The sequence below is a fragment of the Equus przewalskii genome, chromosome 14 (assembly GCF_037783145.1).
Source record: "Equus przewalskii isolate Varuska chromosome 14, EquPr2, whole genome shotgun sequence".
NCBI lineage: Eukaryota > Metazoa > Chordata > Mammalia > Perissodactyla > Equidae > Equus > Equus przewalskii.
The window spans coordinates 12,500,950-12,514,467 of NC_091844.1; the positions used below are offsets into that span (position 1 = coordinate 12,500,950).

The following is a 13,518-nucleotide window of genomic DNA, read 5'->3' on the forward strand; positions in this document are numbered from 1 at the left end:
GGTCCAAGGACTACAAATAGAAGGGGGTCAAAGTGCCCCCTGGGCAGAGGGTCCAAGGTGAGCCATGGAAGGGCCCACAGCAGGGGAAGGCCTTGTCTGATCTCCACTCCAGAATGGCCACTCTGGCTGGGGCAGTCAAATGAAGCGATGAAGAGAGCAGACGGGGCTGGCAGGAGACGCCAGGAAGGAAGAAGCCATTGTCCTTAGCCACTGAGTGGACCAGGGCGGGATGGGCAGAGTCCAGGATGACCCCATCTTTCTGACCTGGGAAACCAGGTGCCTGCTGGTGTCATCCACCAAGACGTGGGCGTTAACACTCCCCAGAACTGGGAGATACAGCAGGAGGATTGCTGAGTGGCCTTTCAATGTCATGCTGGAGCGCCGTCTACAGCAAACTTTGCTGGACTTACTGTTTCCTCTCCATCAAGGCCCAGGCACTGTGCATTAGATGGCAACTTGTAGAAAACTGATAAGTTGCAAATCACTTGTGTCCAGTAGGAATGCAAATGATTTCTGTCCATGGAAAATATAACCCTTAAAGTGACTGGCCATTATCGCCCTGTGAGACATTAGCCAGTTTTGATTCTAACGTAGTAATCTTAGTCAGGTTCTGAAACAGCTTGCGGGCCTGCCTGTTCCCTTCCTGAGCTAAACAAATGAGAGTCGAGTGTTAACTCTGACAATTATGCCTTGACAGGCAGAAGACAACAGGCAGAGGAAATCTCTCCTGTTTCTTGGCTTGGGAAGTATGTCCCACTTCTCTGTGCCCACCCGATTCCTGGGCTCTGAGGACCCTTTCCTGCTCTCCTTTCAGAGGAGCTGGCTGTCCCTTCCCTAAGGAGCCTGATTCCAGGATACCTTGCGCAGTCCTCTGGCCTAACCCTGGAACTGTCTGGAACTGTCTCAGGAGCAGGGAACCTGGCTCCTTCATCTTGACTTCCATCACATCCAGCCCACTGCTGGGGACCCTGCATGCTCCCAAGGGATGCCGGGGGCCTCTCCTGGCTCTTCCACGGGAGAAATCCAAGAGTTCGTCCTTCTGTGGTTTGTCTCAGTGGAAAAACAGCCGGATCTCTTAGGAGCTGCCACAGGCCTCACACCCACTTTCTGCAATTACAGGCTATATTGGCAATTAGTGGACCTAAACAGCTCTTTGCACAGCTTTCCTCAACACTCTGAGGAGCCTTGTTCACCAAACTGCAGAGTCAACCTGCTTCTACTGTCTCTTTTCCTTCTACCTCTCCCTGGGCTCTGCCCTCCTCTCCCCTCTCCAGGGGCTAGTCCTGGACACCCCATCAAGTAGGCATTGACAACCAAGAGGTCAGCAGTAAAGATTGAACCTCTCTATCAAATAAGCACCTTGTCAAAGGAGTGAAAGCATGATGCTTTTCAAAAGTTGTTTTAAAGTTGAATGTCCCCAAATCATACCACAGCGTGATGGATTGTGAACTGGGCTTCTGGCCAGCAAGGAAATTCCCAGGCCAGGTTGTTGTCCTGTACTCCACGCAGCCCACTCTGTGCAGGACCCATCTGCGGGGACTTGGCAAAGGTGGCTGCACCTCTTTCCCTCACTGAGATAAGAGGCACTGGGTACTGGGTGATGGGTGCTTTGTGGTCTCCCCCAGAGCACGAGCTGGTGACGCCTCCCTGGGCCGCCCGTGATGCCTTCTCGAGGCTCCCCCGTAGGCCGTGCAATCTTCTCTTGAGCCTCCTTTGCCTCCAGCCATTACCCCTCTTTGCTGCCCTTTGCAGCAGAACTCCCAGTGCTGTGCACGCTCGCTGGCTCCCATCCCTCTAAACCCAGCTGGGGGATCCCAGCCCTCACTTAGTCCCTGCTGGTCAGGTGACTCCTAGATCTTGGAGTCCCACAGAGCAGCCCCAGGGACCGCTGCGGGGTCAGGGGAGGCCTGTTGGGCAAGACTCCCTTTTCAACTCGAGCAGTCTCCCTTCTATCTCCTGGACCTTTAAGTAAGACTTCATTTGAATTCCATGGTTAAGCCACTTTGAAACCACCAACTGTGTCTAAATATGCAACAGTCAAGGCACTGACTTGGGGAAGGAGGGGGCCTTGTCCAAGTCCCCCAGCCTACAGCAACATCGTGCTTCGGGCTCCAGCCCCCCTCCCCATCTGCAGAAGTCACCCACACGGAGACTGCCTCTCTCCTTCCCTTCCCCAGAGTCTGGTCCAGCGGGCCTGCGGGCAGCGCCTTCCGGCCAGGCGGGACCCAGGTGTCCTGACCTTACAGAGCACATGAAGAAGGATCTCCGTCACAGCAAGGGCCTGTCAAATGCATCCTCCTCTCCCACTAACTTCTAGTACACAGTTAGTCCATGTGACCCTGGGGGGAATTTGGGCTAGGACATCTTTGGCCAGAAATGACAACGGCCAACACATAAAGCGCTTACTCCGTGCTGGCACTGCTCTCTGAGCTTTGTACACATTCACAGATTTAGTCTCCACACGGCTCCCCGAGAGAGACCTTTCCCACCACCCCAATCCAAAGCGGACGGCTGCCTCCACTTTGGGCTCCTGACACTGGCTCTGTAAGAGGCTGGGATGCACTGCCGTGTCCACGGCCCCCTTGGCCCTGCGGAGTTAGAGACTCATCCAGGACAGGTGTGCCCGGGTTCGGAAGGGTCCTGGCTCCGCCACTCGCTGGCTGAGTAATCTCAGGTATGCCTCTTATCCTCCCTGCACCTCAGTTTCCTTGTATGCAAAATGGGACAAAATTATGATATGCACAAAGTGTGTAGTGCAGAGAGAGCGCTCACTAGATGCTGGCTACTGTCATTGTCATCAGCATCCCAGATCTGCAAACACTGCCCAGGGGCTGCAGGAATTCTGAGGGACTTGCAGTTTACAAAGAGTGGTGGACCCTGCCAGGCAGAAGGGCATCCAGGATGCACAGAGTATCACTGGGCCCCCAGCGAAGGTAGCAGAGGGTGCTGGGGGGAAGGAGAGCAAGAGAAGCAGGAATAATGGTGGCCCCTTGGCCTGTTGCAAGCCAAGAGTCGGCTGTGGACCCACCAGGCTCCCAGGTCGCCTTTGCAAGGCCAGGCCCCCGTGGGTGGTTCTGCACAGAGGGTAGCTGCAGAGGACTGGGGCCACTTCTGGGGGGGAGGAGCAGGGATGGTGGGCCAGGCTGTGCATATCTCCATTCTGGGCACCCTCCTTCTCCCCCTCACACCTTTGTTCTCTTTATCCACCTCCACTCCAGCCCAGCCTGGCTGCCCCAACCCAAGCCAGAGGGACCCTCCCCTCAGATGGCATCTACCCAGGGCTACCCTAAAGGCAGGGCTAAGACCTCGAATTACTTGTGCTCCTGGGGGCCTCACACTGCCTGGCATACAAGGGGTGCCCAATAAGTGTGTGCTGACCATGGCATACAATTTATACTTATTCGACACTTGCTGTTTGCCAGGCAGTGCTGGGCACGCTCTGGGGCCATAACCCCTGCTGCCCTCAGAGAGCCCACATTGGGTGGGGATGGGGACATAGAGAATTTCAGGACAGCATTACCTAACACAACCCGAGGGGGCAGGGAGCCAGGGAAAGTTCCCAGGGGAGATGGTGCCTCTAATCCAACCCCCAACTTACAGATGAGGATACAGCTCAGATGGGACAAGTGACTTTCCCAAGTTAATGACAGCATGTCAGTGACTAAGTCAGGGCTGAAAAGCAGTTGTCCTAGCCCCTGGCCAGGGCTCCCTCCAGAACGCGGTTTCTCAACCTCACTACTGCTATTCCAGCCTGATCATTCTTTGTCGGGGTGCTGTCCTGTGCACTGCATGATGCTGAGCAGCATCCCTGGTCTCTACCCACGAGATGCTAGCAGTGCCCTCTCCCCAACTGTGACAGTCAAAAATGTCTCCAGACGTTGACAGATGTCCACTGAGGAGCAAAACTGCCCTCAGCTGAGAGCTACCACTCCAGAACTTAGGAAATCGGAACTGGGATAGGCAGCAGCAGGCAAGGTCAAGCAAACGTGGACAAAAAAGCCTGGTGTGGGCCTGTACCAGCCTTGCAAGCCCGCCCCAGGGCTCACCGGCCCAGGCTCGCCTTTCACTGTGTGCCCCACTCAATGAGTCCCTGAGATCTGAGCTCCACTTTTAACTTTTTCAAAGTGCTTTCGTTCACCACACCCCCGTGACGTGGAGAGGGGAAAACACTCTGTGATTATCCTCATTCTACAGATGAGGAAATTGAGGGTCGAGGAAGTGAGCAAAGTCACCCTGGAAGCGTGGGGCCAAAACAGGCTGGAATTCCCTCCATGGAGTCACCCAGAGACAGAGACTGCCAGGGGACCCAGGGCAGACAGAGGAAGCCTGTTGATTTCTGCGTCTACTTCTAGAAGGCTGCATCCCTACAACCCGGATCCATTAGTTCCTAACAATCCCCAGGGGCATGGTAATCCTGGTCTCTTAGAGAGGAGAACTACAGAGGCTCAGAGAGGACAAGAGATACGCCATGGCCTGCGCGTATGCCTGGAGGGGAGCCGGGCACCAGCTCAGTCCCTCAGTGCCAGCTCACATTCAGGCTGGGACCAAAGGGCCTGGCTCCTCACAGCCTATGTCACAGTCCCTTAGACACTGCGTGCCAATGGGCCCTTCAGGCACCCACCGGGCACCACTCCCCATCAACACAGAACATCTGCAACTTATAACTCCCTCTGACGCAGGCAGGGGAGGCCTGTATGAGTGACAGAATGTTTCCAAGCATGAAGTCAGTTCTGTTATTACGAGTAATCACTCTATTGCTAATCATTGGTGATACCAGTGGTTCACGAAGTTTGTGCATTTAGTATACACCAAGAACGGTGCTGGGGGCTGTTAAAGCCCAGCTGACTAGTTATGAGTCTGCCACAGCCCTATGGGGCAGGAATTATTATTGGCCCCACTTTACAGATAGTCCAACTGAGGCTCTGAAAGCTTAAAGGAGTTTTACAGCTAGTATGTGTGGGTGACGGGATCCCAGCTCAGACCTGGCTGATTCTGAGGCTCTGTGCTCCTGCCACTGTGTCAAGACCCCAGAACTGCCAGGGGGCCAGTATACTAGAAAAGCGAAACTCACTAGAGCCTGAAGTGGGTTTTTCAACAGGCTGAATAAAGCATTGGTAGTCTTGTGCATACTGTCTGCCCTGTAAAGAAAGCCCTTCTTAGAAATCACAAAGGCAAACTCCACACCGGCACAGCCCTGTGAGCGGCTCCGACTCAGTTAGGAGGGTTTTGAAGTACTAACTAGAGTGAGGCTGGCTGGGGCTCCTGGCCCCTGGGGGTCCCCGGAGGGCCCTGGAAACAAGGAAGAGCAATGGAGGGGCCACGGCTTCCCCGAGCACCAACAGCCCCCCACACCCTCCGCAGACTCCAGGTGGGGAAAGGACAGAGTAGAGGGGGTGTGCTAGTGCCCTGCAGGAGGAAGGGGGCCTCGGGGGCACACAGTGCAGGATGCTCATCTCCCCACCTCATGCCAACCACCTGCATTTCCCACTAAGTCCCTGTCATAGATTCCCCAGCCAGAGTCAGCACGCAGCCAAGTGCAGGCCCAGCTTGGGCAACTTTCTCCTCCAAGTAAAATCTACAGCTCAGAGTGGCATCTCTCAGAATGGCCTTAAGCAAGTCCCTTCTCTCTGGGGCTCATGAACTCACCTAGAAAAGGTGTCATGGAGCCCAATTGCTTCTGAGGGGCACGTGGCCATGGACTTCAGGTGAGGAACCAGCCCTGGACTCTGAGGGCAGAATGGAGGGAGGGCCTTGCCTCTGGGCCCTGTGCCCCTTCCTCCCCCAGCAGCGTTTGGCGGGGGTTTGGGGTGCATCCCCAGGCTGCAGGGGCTGCCGGGCAGTTCAGAGGCAAGGGCAGCTTCTTCCTCCCCCCTGTCCTGGGCATCTGGGTTTCAGTCCCAGGAGCTGGAGCCTGGCAAGGTCAGCAGAGTGCTGAGGCAAGCAGGATGCCCATCCTCCTCTGAGAGGACAGCAGGGGGGTGGAGATGACACGAACAGGACAGGCTGGCCCCTTCCCCACAGTTCAGAGGTACAGGGCTGCAATTGCTTCTTTGGAACTGAGGGGAAGGGAAGTCACAGCCCTGGTGGGTCAAGGTCCCCTTCAGAATGGGTGTGCCCTGGAGGGACTGCCCCTGCTAACCTGCCCAGCAGTCTCAGGGAGGTAGCAAGGATTGGGAAGCAGCTCCAAGGGCACCTGTCCGGGGTCCCAGAGAAGTTGTCAGTGTCGGATTAAAGAGTAGGTCTGTCTCCTTAGTTAATATTTTATTGGGACAGAAATGCGGCGCCTGAGGATTTGGTTGCTGATCCCGTGGGCCTGAGCCCTGCCTGGGGAGGGGGAACTGGATGTGGGATAGGGGGCAAAAGGGACAGCCCCATCGCGCAGCAGAGGCCTTATATTGCTCCCCGCCGCCGCCACCAGGCACCCTAGGCTGAGGGTCCTTCCTGTCATCTTCACCCTGAGCCACCTTCCGCCACCGGGCAGCCCAAGCCGGCTGTGCTCATCCGAGGCGGCTGGGACGGGCGGGCCTGGGAAGGGCGGGCCTGGGACGGGCGGGCCTAGGACGGCCAAGGATGCCCGCTCAAGGTGTCAGCGACATCTCACTCACACCCACCCCAAGCGCCGCGGCTCCGTCCCCTCTGGGGCTCCTCGGAGCCCGAGCCCTCTCTGCCCCCTCCGTCCCAGGCTCAGTGCTCCGGAGTCGCGAGGGGGCGGCGGCTGATGCGGCCCGGGCGGCGGAGCGCAGTTGCCCGAGGGCCGCGGACCCGCGCCCCGGAGCGCGAGTGCTGCTCCCTCCCCGCAGCCCGCTGGCCCCCGGCGAAGGGCAGCGGAGGGCTGGGTGGCCACGCGTTACCTTCCATGGACATGGGCTCCAGGATGCCGAACTGCTTGAGGACGGCGATGAACAGCAGCACCACCACGGCCATGGCGCACAGCTCCATGCCCTGGAGGCCCATGGCGGCCCGGGCTGCCTGGGGCCGGGGCGTGCCCCTCGCCCGCGCGCTGCCTCGGGAGGCACCGGGGCCGGTGCAGCCCGCCCGGCCTCTTGGGGAGGCCGCGGCTCACATGCCCCCGGCAGGCGGGGCTGCGGGTGTCGGCGGGGCCGGGGCCCGCGGAGGGCGGCGGCGAGCTGGGGCCCGCCCGGAGGTTGGACGCGGCGCGGCGGCGGAGCCCGAGCGCAACTTTCCGAGTCAGCCGGCAAACTTCGAGGCGCGGCGGGGGCGCGGAGCGCAGCGCGGGCGGCCGGCGCGAGCCAGAGGCGCCTCCATGCCCGGCGCGGGTGTCGCGCCTCTTTCGGCCCCTCTCCAGCCCTGCGGGGTCGGGGGCGCGGGGGCGCGGCGGCGGCGGCGGCGGCGGGGGTCCCCGGCACTCCGGGCCGCCCCAGCCTCCATCGCGGCTCCCCGCGCGCTCATTGGCCTAGGCGCGCCGACCACCCGGGGAGGAGTCCCCTGCGGCGCCCCCCCGCGCGAGCCCGGGGAAGGGGCGGAGGGAGGCGGCCCCGCCCCGCACGGTCCAGCCCCTGGACCGAGCCTGGCGCGCAGCCACCGCTACCCGGCCAGCCCCCGGGAGGCCGCGCGGTCGGCGGTTTCCCCCAGCCGCCTGTGCAGGGTTGGGGCCCTGGGCCGGCGAGGAAGGGAGCCGGGCATGGCTCTCTGAGCGGAGTCGGGGCTCCACTCTCTTGGCTTAGGGGTGCTGAGCCTGGCCACCGTCGCTCTCCGTCTGGCCCGCCAGCGCAGAAGTGGCCTTCGGAGGATCCGGGAAGCCCTCTCGCCCCGGGGTATTTCCCACAACTATCAGCCCTCGGCCGGAGATTGAATTTGGCCCTGGTCTGGCCCCCGCTGAAAATGGAAAAGTTGGTGTCCAAACTTCTCCGGTTCTGGAAAGCGGCGTGCACTCCAGGCTTGAGGAGGGAGCGTGGGCTTTGGCATTAGAGTGAATGGAGCCAAGTGCAAGTCCTGACTTTGCTGCGTGACCTTGGTCGGACTCGCAGCCTCTTGCATACAGAGGGGCTGGTGCCTGCCTTCCGGCTGTGGGAAAGAGCTGAGCGGATGCCAAGTGCTACGAGCAGGCCTTGCAAAGGAGTGTAATTAGTTGGTGGATCGCTTTCTTCCTGCCAGGGGCACTGGGTAGGAAAGCAAAGCCGCCGAGGGAAGGAGAAAGGAAGGGGAGAGGAGGGGGCGCGGCAGGGCGGAGCCGGGGATCCTCTGAGCCCCTAAACTCTGGGACTCGAGGGCCAGAGCCGTGACTCTCTGCTGCCCTCCAGCGGGCACTGCACCGCGAGGGTGTCCTCCCCAGCCCCGCACTTCAGAGGGCGGGAAGCGCGGGCTGCCGCGAACACCGAGTTCTTCAGTCCTCCCGGTGTCTTAGGGGAGGGGGAAATCCAGTTCGACTCCAGGCCGGTGAGCGTGAGCCCTGTTTGGACCTAGGGCCAAACAATAGCAGCTTCCATTTGTGGAGCCTCTATGACCCACTCGGTCATTCGCTCAACAAACACTGAGCGTGTTCTGTGCCCCAAGCACAGAGCTCAGTGCCCGGGTCGGGTTAGAAACCGCAGCGTGCGTGGCTGAGGGCCCTTCCGGAGCCAGCGTACATGAGCCAAGCCTTTAGGTTTCCTAGTCATCCTCAAGGGCTCCCCCAGTGGGCATTCCTCTGCCCCCGTTTTACAGGTGAGAAAATCGAGACCTAGAGGGTGGATTGTGGAAGGCGGCACAGGTATGGCCCAGGCCTGCCAGATTCCGGAGCAGACGCTGTCCCAGGACAGCTGTTTCCGGTGGAAACTGAAGGGGAGAGAGGCTGCGGTTTCTTTCGGCATGTGTAGTCAACCTCAACCTCTCTATTTAACACACCTGGCTAAAGGTCTGAGTTATTGGAGATATTTTTAAAGAACTGTAAATGCACAGCTTTCAATTCCATTTACGTGGGCATGCGGTGAGCCTCCACTGACCAAAGGAAAGAGTCCTGAGCAGAGATGCTAACGATCGCCGGAGAAGACAGCTCTGCGGGAGCACAGGAGCTGCTAAAGTGTGTAAAAGTCCAGAAAGGTTAACGAGCCTCCTGCAATCTAATTTACACACTTACGTGCTGAGCACAATCTAGCCTGCGTCCCAGCTAGTTACCGCCAATCCTCGGTCAGTGGTCTGGTCAGGAGCCCAGTAATCCCTCCCCTCTCTAAGCCTGTGTCCTCATCCATGAAGTGGGGAGATAATCCAGCCTCTGCAGGGCTTGTAAAACACTGAATGAGATAAGGCTGGCACGTGTCGTGGGCTCTGGTGGCCCCTTATGATGTGTTTTCAGAGCTGAGGGTGTACAGGGTGCCAAATGCGAGATAAGGGAACAGAGAACCCAGCAAGCAAAGGAAGCCATCTTGGGGGTCCTCCTGAGACTGCCCCAACCCTGCTCCCCTGCCTCAGTTTCCCCTGGTGCTCTGAGCATCTTCCCCATGAAAGCTTCAATGACTGCCCATAAACACTGAGCTATAAACAAGACATTGATTCCCCTGGCTGTGCAGCGTAAAATATTAACGATGCCTAAGTGGATACCAGGGCTGAGAGCAGAATGTCCGCTCGACATTAGCTGCCTGGGCCATGGGCCTAATGGATGGGAAGCTGACTCCCCCGCTCGCTCACAAGCTTGGGGCCTGCCAGCTCTGGGGCTAATCCAGATCCACTGAGGCTGGGCTGATGGCCCCATCACACCCCCGGCTTCCCCAGGACCTGGAGAGGGAAGCTGGCAGACAAGCCCCCAAGACTATACGTCCTCCCCACACCCATGAAGTGCCAGGCCAGGCCTTTCCCAGCTGCCTCTAGCGCCCCTCCCAGGGGTCATTTGCTCTGGCATGCATTCACCCCTCCCCACCATCCCCCAGTGCCGCGTGTGGCAGGGAGCATGCTGGGTGTTGACGTGCTACTTGCCAGCTCCCTGCCATGGGGGAGAAGGAAGGCTGAGGGGAGGGGCGCACTCAGAGCAATCACTCCAGGGCAGGTTGCTGAGGGCTGCCCCGGAGAAGCAAAGAGCGGCTCACTCTTCCTCAGACGACAGGGGAAGGCTGAGGGCCCTGAGCCTGCACTTGAAGACCTCAGGATGTGTGGGAGGCCCTGGTGTCCTGGTCTAATTTAGTAAGTTTTCAGAGACCAGCTGCTTTAGGGCCAACCCTGGGCTTGCGCTCCACACCTGAGGTCATGATCTTTCTTTTGCCTGGAATATTGATGCTGCCACTCTAGCTCTGCCTCCATGAAGCCACCCCAGATTACGCCAGTCCTGCATTAACCCCCTCCTCCTCTGAATCCCCACAGCTGCTGCTGCCTGGGCCACACCATTCTGGGTTGTGTTTCGGCTGTCTGCCCAGACATCTTCCATGTCATCCCGTACTGCTCATTTCTCACCACGGTGACACTGCTAGCTCCTGTGGGCTGGGACCCCTTCAGTGTGACTGACATTCATTGGATGCCCCAGCCTACTCTAGCTGCCCAAGAGGTCTGTTGACTCTTAAGGGAGACATTGGGCTGGGCACATGCTGCTCCAGGGACCTGTTCCCTGCAAACAGCTCAGCAAGTTGTTCCTAACCCGACTCTGCTGGAGGGCAGCCCTCTCTTGTTTCTAGTGCATTCCAATGGGCAGAGCAGGCATTATTCAATTTATTTATCCTTCTCGTATTTCATACGAATCAGACAAGAATGCCCAAGAGTGGAATTCCACACCCCAAAGAAATGCCTCGAGGGCTCCTCCCCATGGATGTCCTAAGGCTCCTCAAAGCAGAACATCCAAAGCCAAATTCTCAATCTTCCCCCAAACGTGCCCCCCTTCAAGCTCCCCGTCTCAGCTGCTCAGGCCAAAACCTTGGCTCTTAGCCTGGCATCCGCCTGTCCCCACCCCTGCCCAGTCTATCACCAAGACCCAGCACTGTGCCTCTTTCTCATCCTCTGCTTCACTGCCACCAGCCCAGCCGTGTCATCGTCCTTCTCTGCTGGACTCCTGACTTCCATCCCCAATGCCTCTTCCCACCTCCACTCTGTGCTCCTCCTATCTCTTCTCCATTCAGCAACCAGAGTGGTCATCTCAAGATGAACGTCGTATCCTGTCCTTCCCCTGCTTAAAACACCCAGGGGCTCTCTGACTCAACACTGGTTGTGTTTGCCTGCTTGGCGTTCCCCTCCCTGATTTGTAACAGCACCCCAATTCCCTTTGTAGAACCCTGGCCCCTGCCAGCTTCAGGCCAGTGGTTTCAGAGGTTTGGGGATATAACTGGTGGGTCAGCATCAATTCCTCTCTTTCCACCCCACACCACTCCTCCATTGCCAGAGTGATTGGCTCAGGGATGAGCCCCAGATGGGAGCCAGGACAACGAGAGTCCTCCGTGAGGTTGGCCCTGGGACAAGCAGGAGGGAGGCACTCTCTTTTACTATGGTAGCTATGTGGCTACCCTGCTACCATATGAGGACAGCAAGCCTGAGAACATAGTCACCTCACGAAAAAGTAGAGCAGAAGGTAGAGAGAAGGAGACTAGTCCAGTTGACAGTGCTCTGTGCCTGGATCCAGCTCTGCCTGATGACGCATGTAAACCTCTATCTTTCAGTTACATGAGCCAACAAATCCCTTATTGTTGCTTAAGCCCATGTGAGTTGTGTTGCTGTCCCTTGAAACCGAGAGGGTCCTGATTAACGCATTCTCCATTACTCATTGAACAAAACCCAAAATCCTTAACAAGCCCCGTGAGAGCAGCTGACATCTCCTGAGCACTCGCTATGTACCAGGCACTTCAACACATCTCCTTCATTCCTCACAGCTCCCGATAAGGCAGGGACGTGATAAGAGGAAGAAATTGAAGCACAGAGTGGTTAATTCTTTGCTTAAGAGCACACAGCTGATATTACCACAGCATCAGGATTTGAACCCAAGCAGTCCAGATGCAGACCTGTGATTTTATTTCAACACCACCCTGCCCCTCTAGACCTGAGTGGTCGGGCCCTCCTCCTCTCTTTAGCTCACGTGACCCCAGCCACACTTGCAGCTCCCTGAGTGAGCGCAGGACTCTCCTTCCTCCAGATCTCTGTGCACGCTGTTCCCTGAGCCAGGCAGGCCCTTCCTCCTCCCCTTCACCCAGCTAATGCCTACTTGTCCTTTGGATCTCAGCTTAAACGTCACTTCTGCAGAGGTGTCTTTCCTGACTTCCTCCCCTTTGTTAGTCTCTACCTTGGCCCCCATCCCTTTCCCTCTTCGCAGTCATCACAATGTGAACCTAGATGCTTACTTGTGTGTTTATTTATTTGTTTCTGCTCTCCCGCTAGACTGTAAGCTTCCTGAAGATACAGGGCTACCTGACTCATAGGAGTATTTATGAAATAATTAATGGGACGCCAGATAATGCCTTTTCCCCAGTCATTTCAGCAGAGGCTGTCCCGGTGTCGTTAGCAAGAGCACTGAACTGGGAGTCCAGAGGAACCAGGGCCGAGTCTCTAGTTCCAACTTTAACCTGTTGGCAGGCTTGTTCCAGGCACACCATCTTTCTGAGCCTTCCTTTCCTTCTTGCAAAATGGAGTCACTTGGTGATATTTACCTGCCTGTCACGCTGTAAAGGATGAGAATTTGACAAGCTGATGGATGTGAAAGTACCCCAACACACACACGAGCGACCTTGTTCCTGGAGGAGCCTTCTTCCTAGGAGCCAAGATCGCCTAGAAAGTGACACCAAGGGAGTCCAGTTCTGTTTATCTTATGGTACTGTCTGAGCTCTCCAATCAGGCAGACCCCTGAACCCATCCACGCAGTCTCCGTTCTGGCCCAGCTTCAGATGAAATGCCAGAGGTCTATGGCAACAGGTAACAGAAAACCTCCCATTCACTTAGCTTAAACCATAAGGAAATGTACCATGTCACACAAGGGAAATCCAGCACAAGGATGGCTCCAGGGGCAGTCAGCTGAGACACAGCGGTATCATTAAGGACCTGGGTTCTTGCACCTACTTACATGGCCATCTACCTTATCCACAGTCTGCTCCCCCCATGATTACAAGATGGATGCCTAGTTCCAGACATCACAGCCTGACATGACAACGTCCTGGGAAAAAAGAAGGGACCATCTCTTCCATGGGGCCATGTCTTTCTCTTATAGTGAGGAAGACTTTCCTGTGAAGCTTCTCATGAACGATCCCTCGTGTTTCATTGGCTGGAATTGTTCCACTTGCCATTCCTAAATGAGTTGCTGGCGAGAGGATGAGACCACCACTGTAGCAGAGACTGCTAGCTCTCCACCAAGACTCGTTCTCCTCTCTTCTACAGTGAAAAAGTCTTAATGAGGCACGTTGCTGCCTGGTGATGACAGCATTTCTCAGACCCCCTTGCAATTAGGCATGGCTGTGTGACTACATTCTTGCCTGTGGAAGCGGTGAGTGCTGCTTTGGGGTCGGAGGCCCTAAGACAGTGAGAATCTCCTCCTCATTCTCTCTTCTCTTTTGCCACTGGCTGGAACCCAGACATGCTGATGACCAACCTCAACCATGCAGATCATGACAAGCCCGGGAGGGG

General features: G+C 57.2%; 1 protein-coding gene across 8 annotated transcripts in view; it reads right to left on the bottom strand.

Moving 5' to 3' along the window:
• KCNIP3 (potassium voltage-gated channel interacting protein 3) overlaps window positions 1-13,518 on the bottom strand; it is a 95,642-nt gene that overhangs the window by 24,079 nt on the left and 58,045 nt on the right. Inside the window, exon 1 of one of the 8 annotated variants that reach the window (XM_070573582.1) lies at window positions 6,852-7,060. The exons of 6 other annotated variants lie outside the window; for them this stretch is intronic. In XM_070573582.1, the coding sequence (XP_070429683.1) occupies window positions 6,852-6,954 (103 nt within the window). In that variant the 5' untranslated portion in view covers window positions 6,955-7,060. Of the gene's footprint in view, window positions 1-6,851; window positions 7,061-13,518 lie in introns of those variants that run through there. One more of the 8 variants, XM_070573579.1, reaches the window with a different exon arrangement.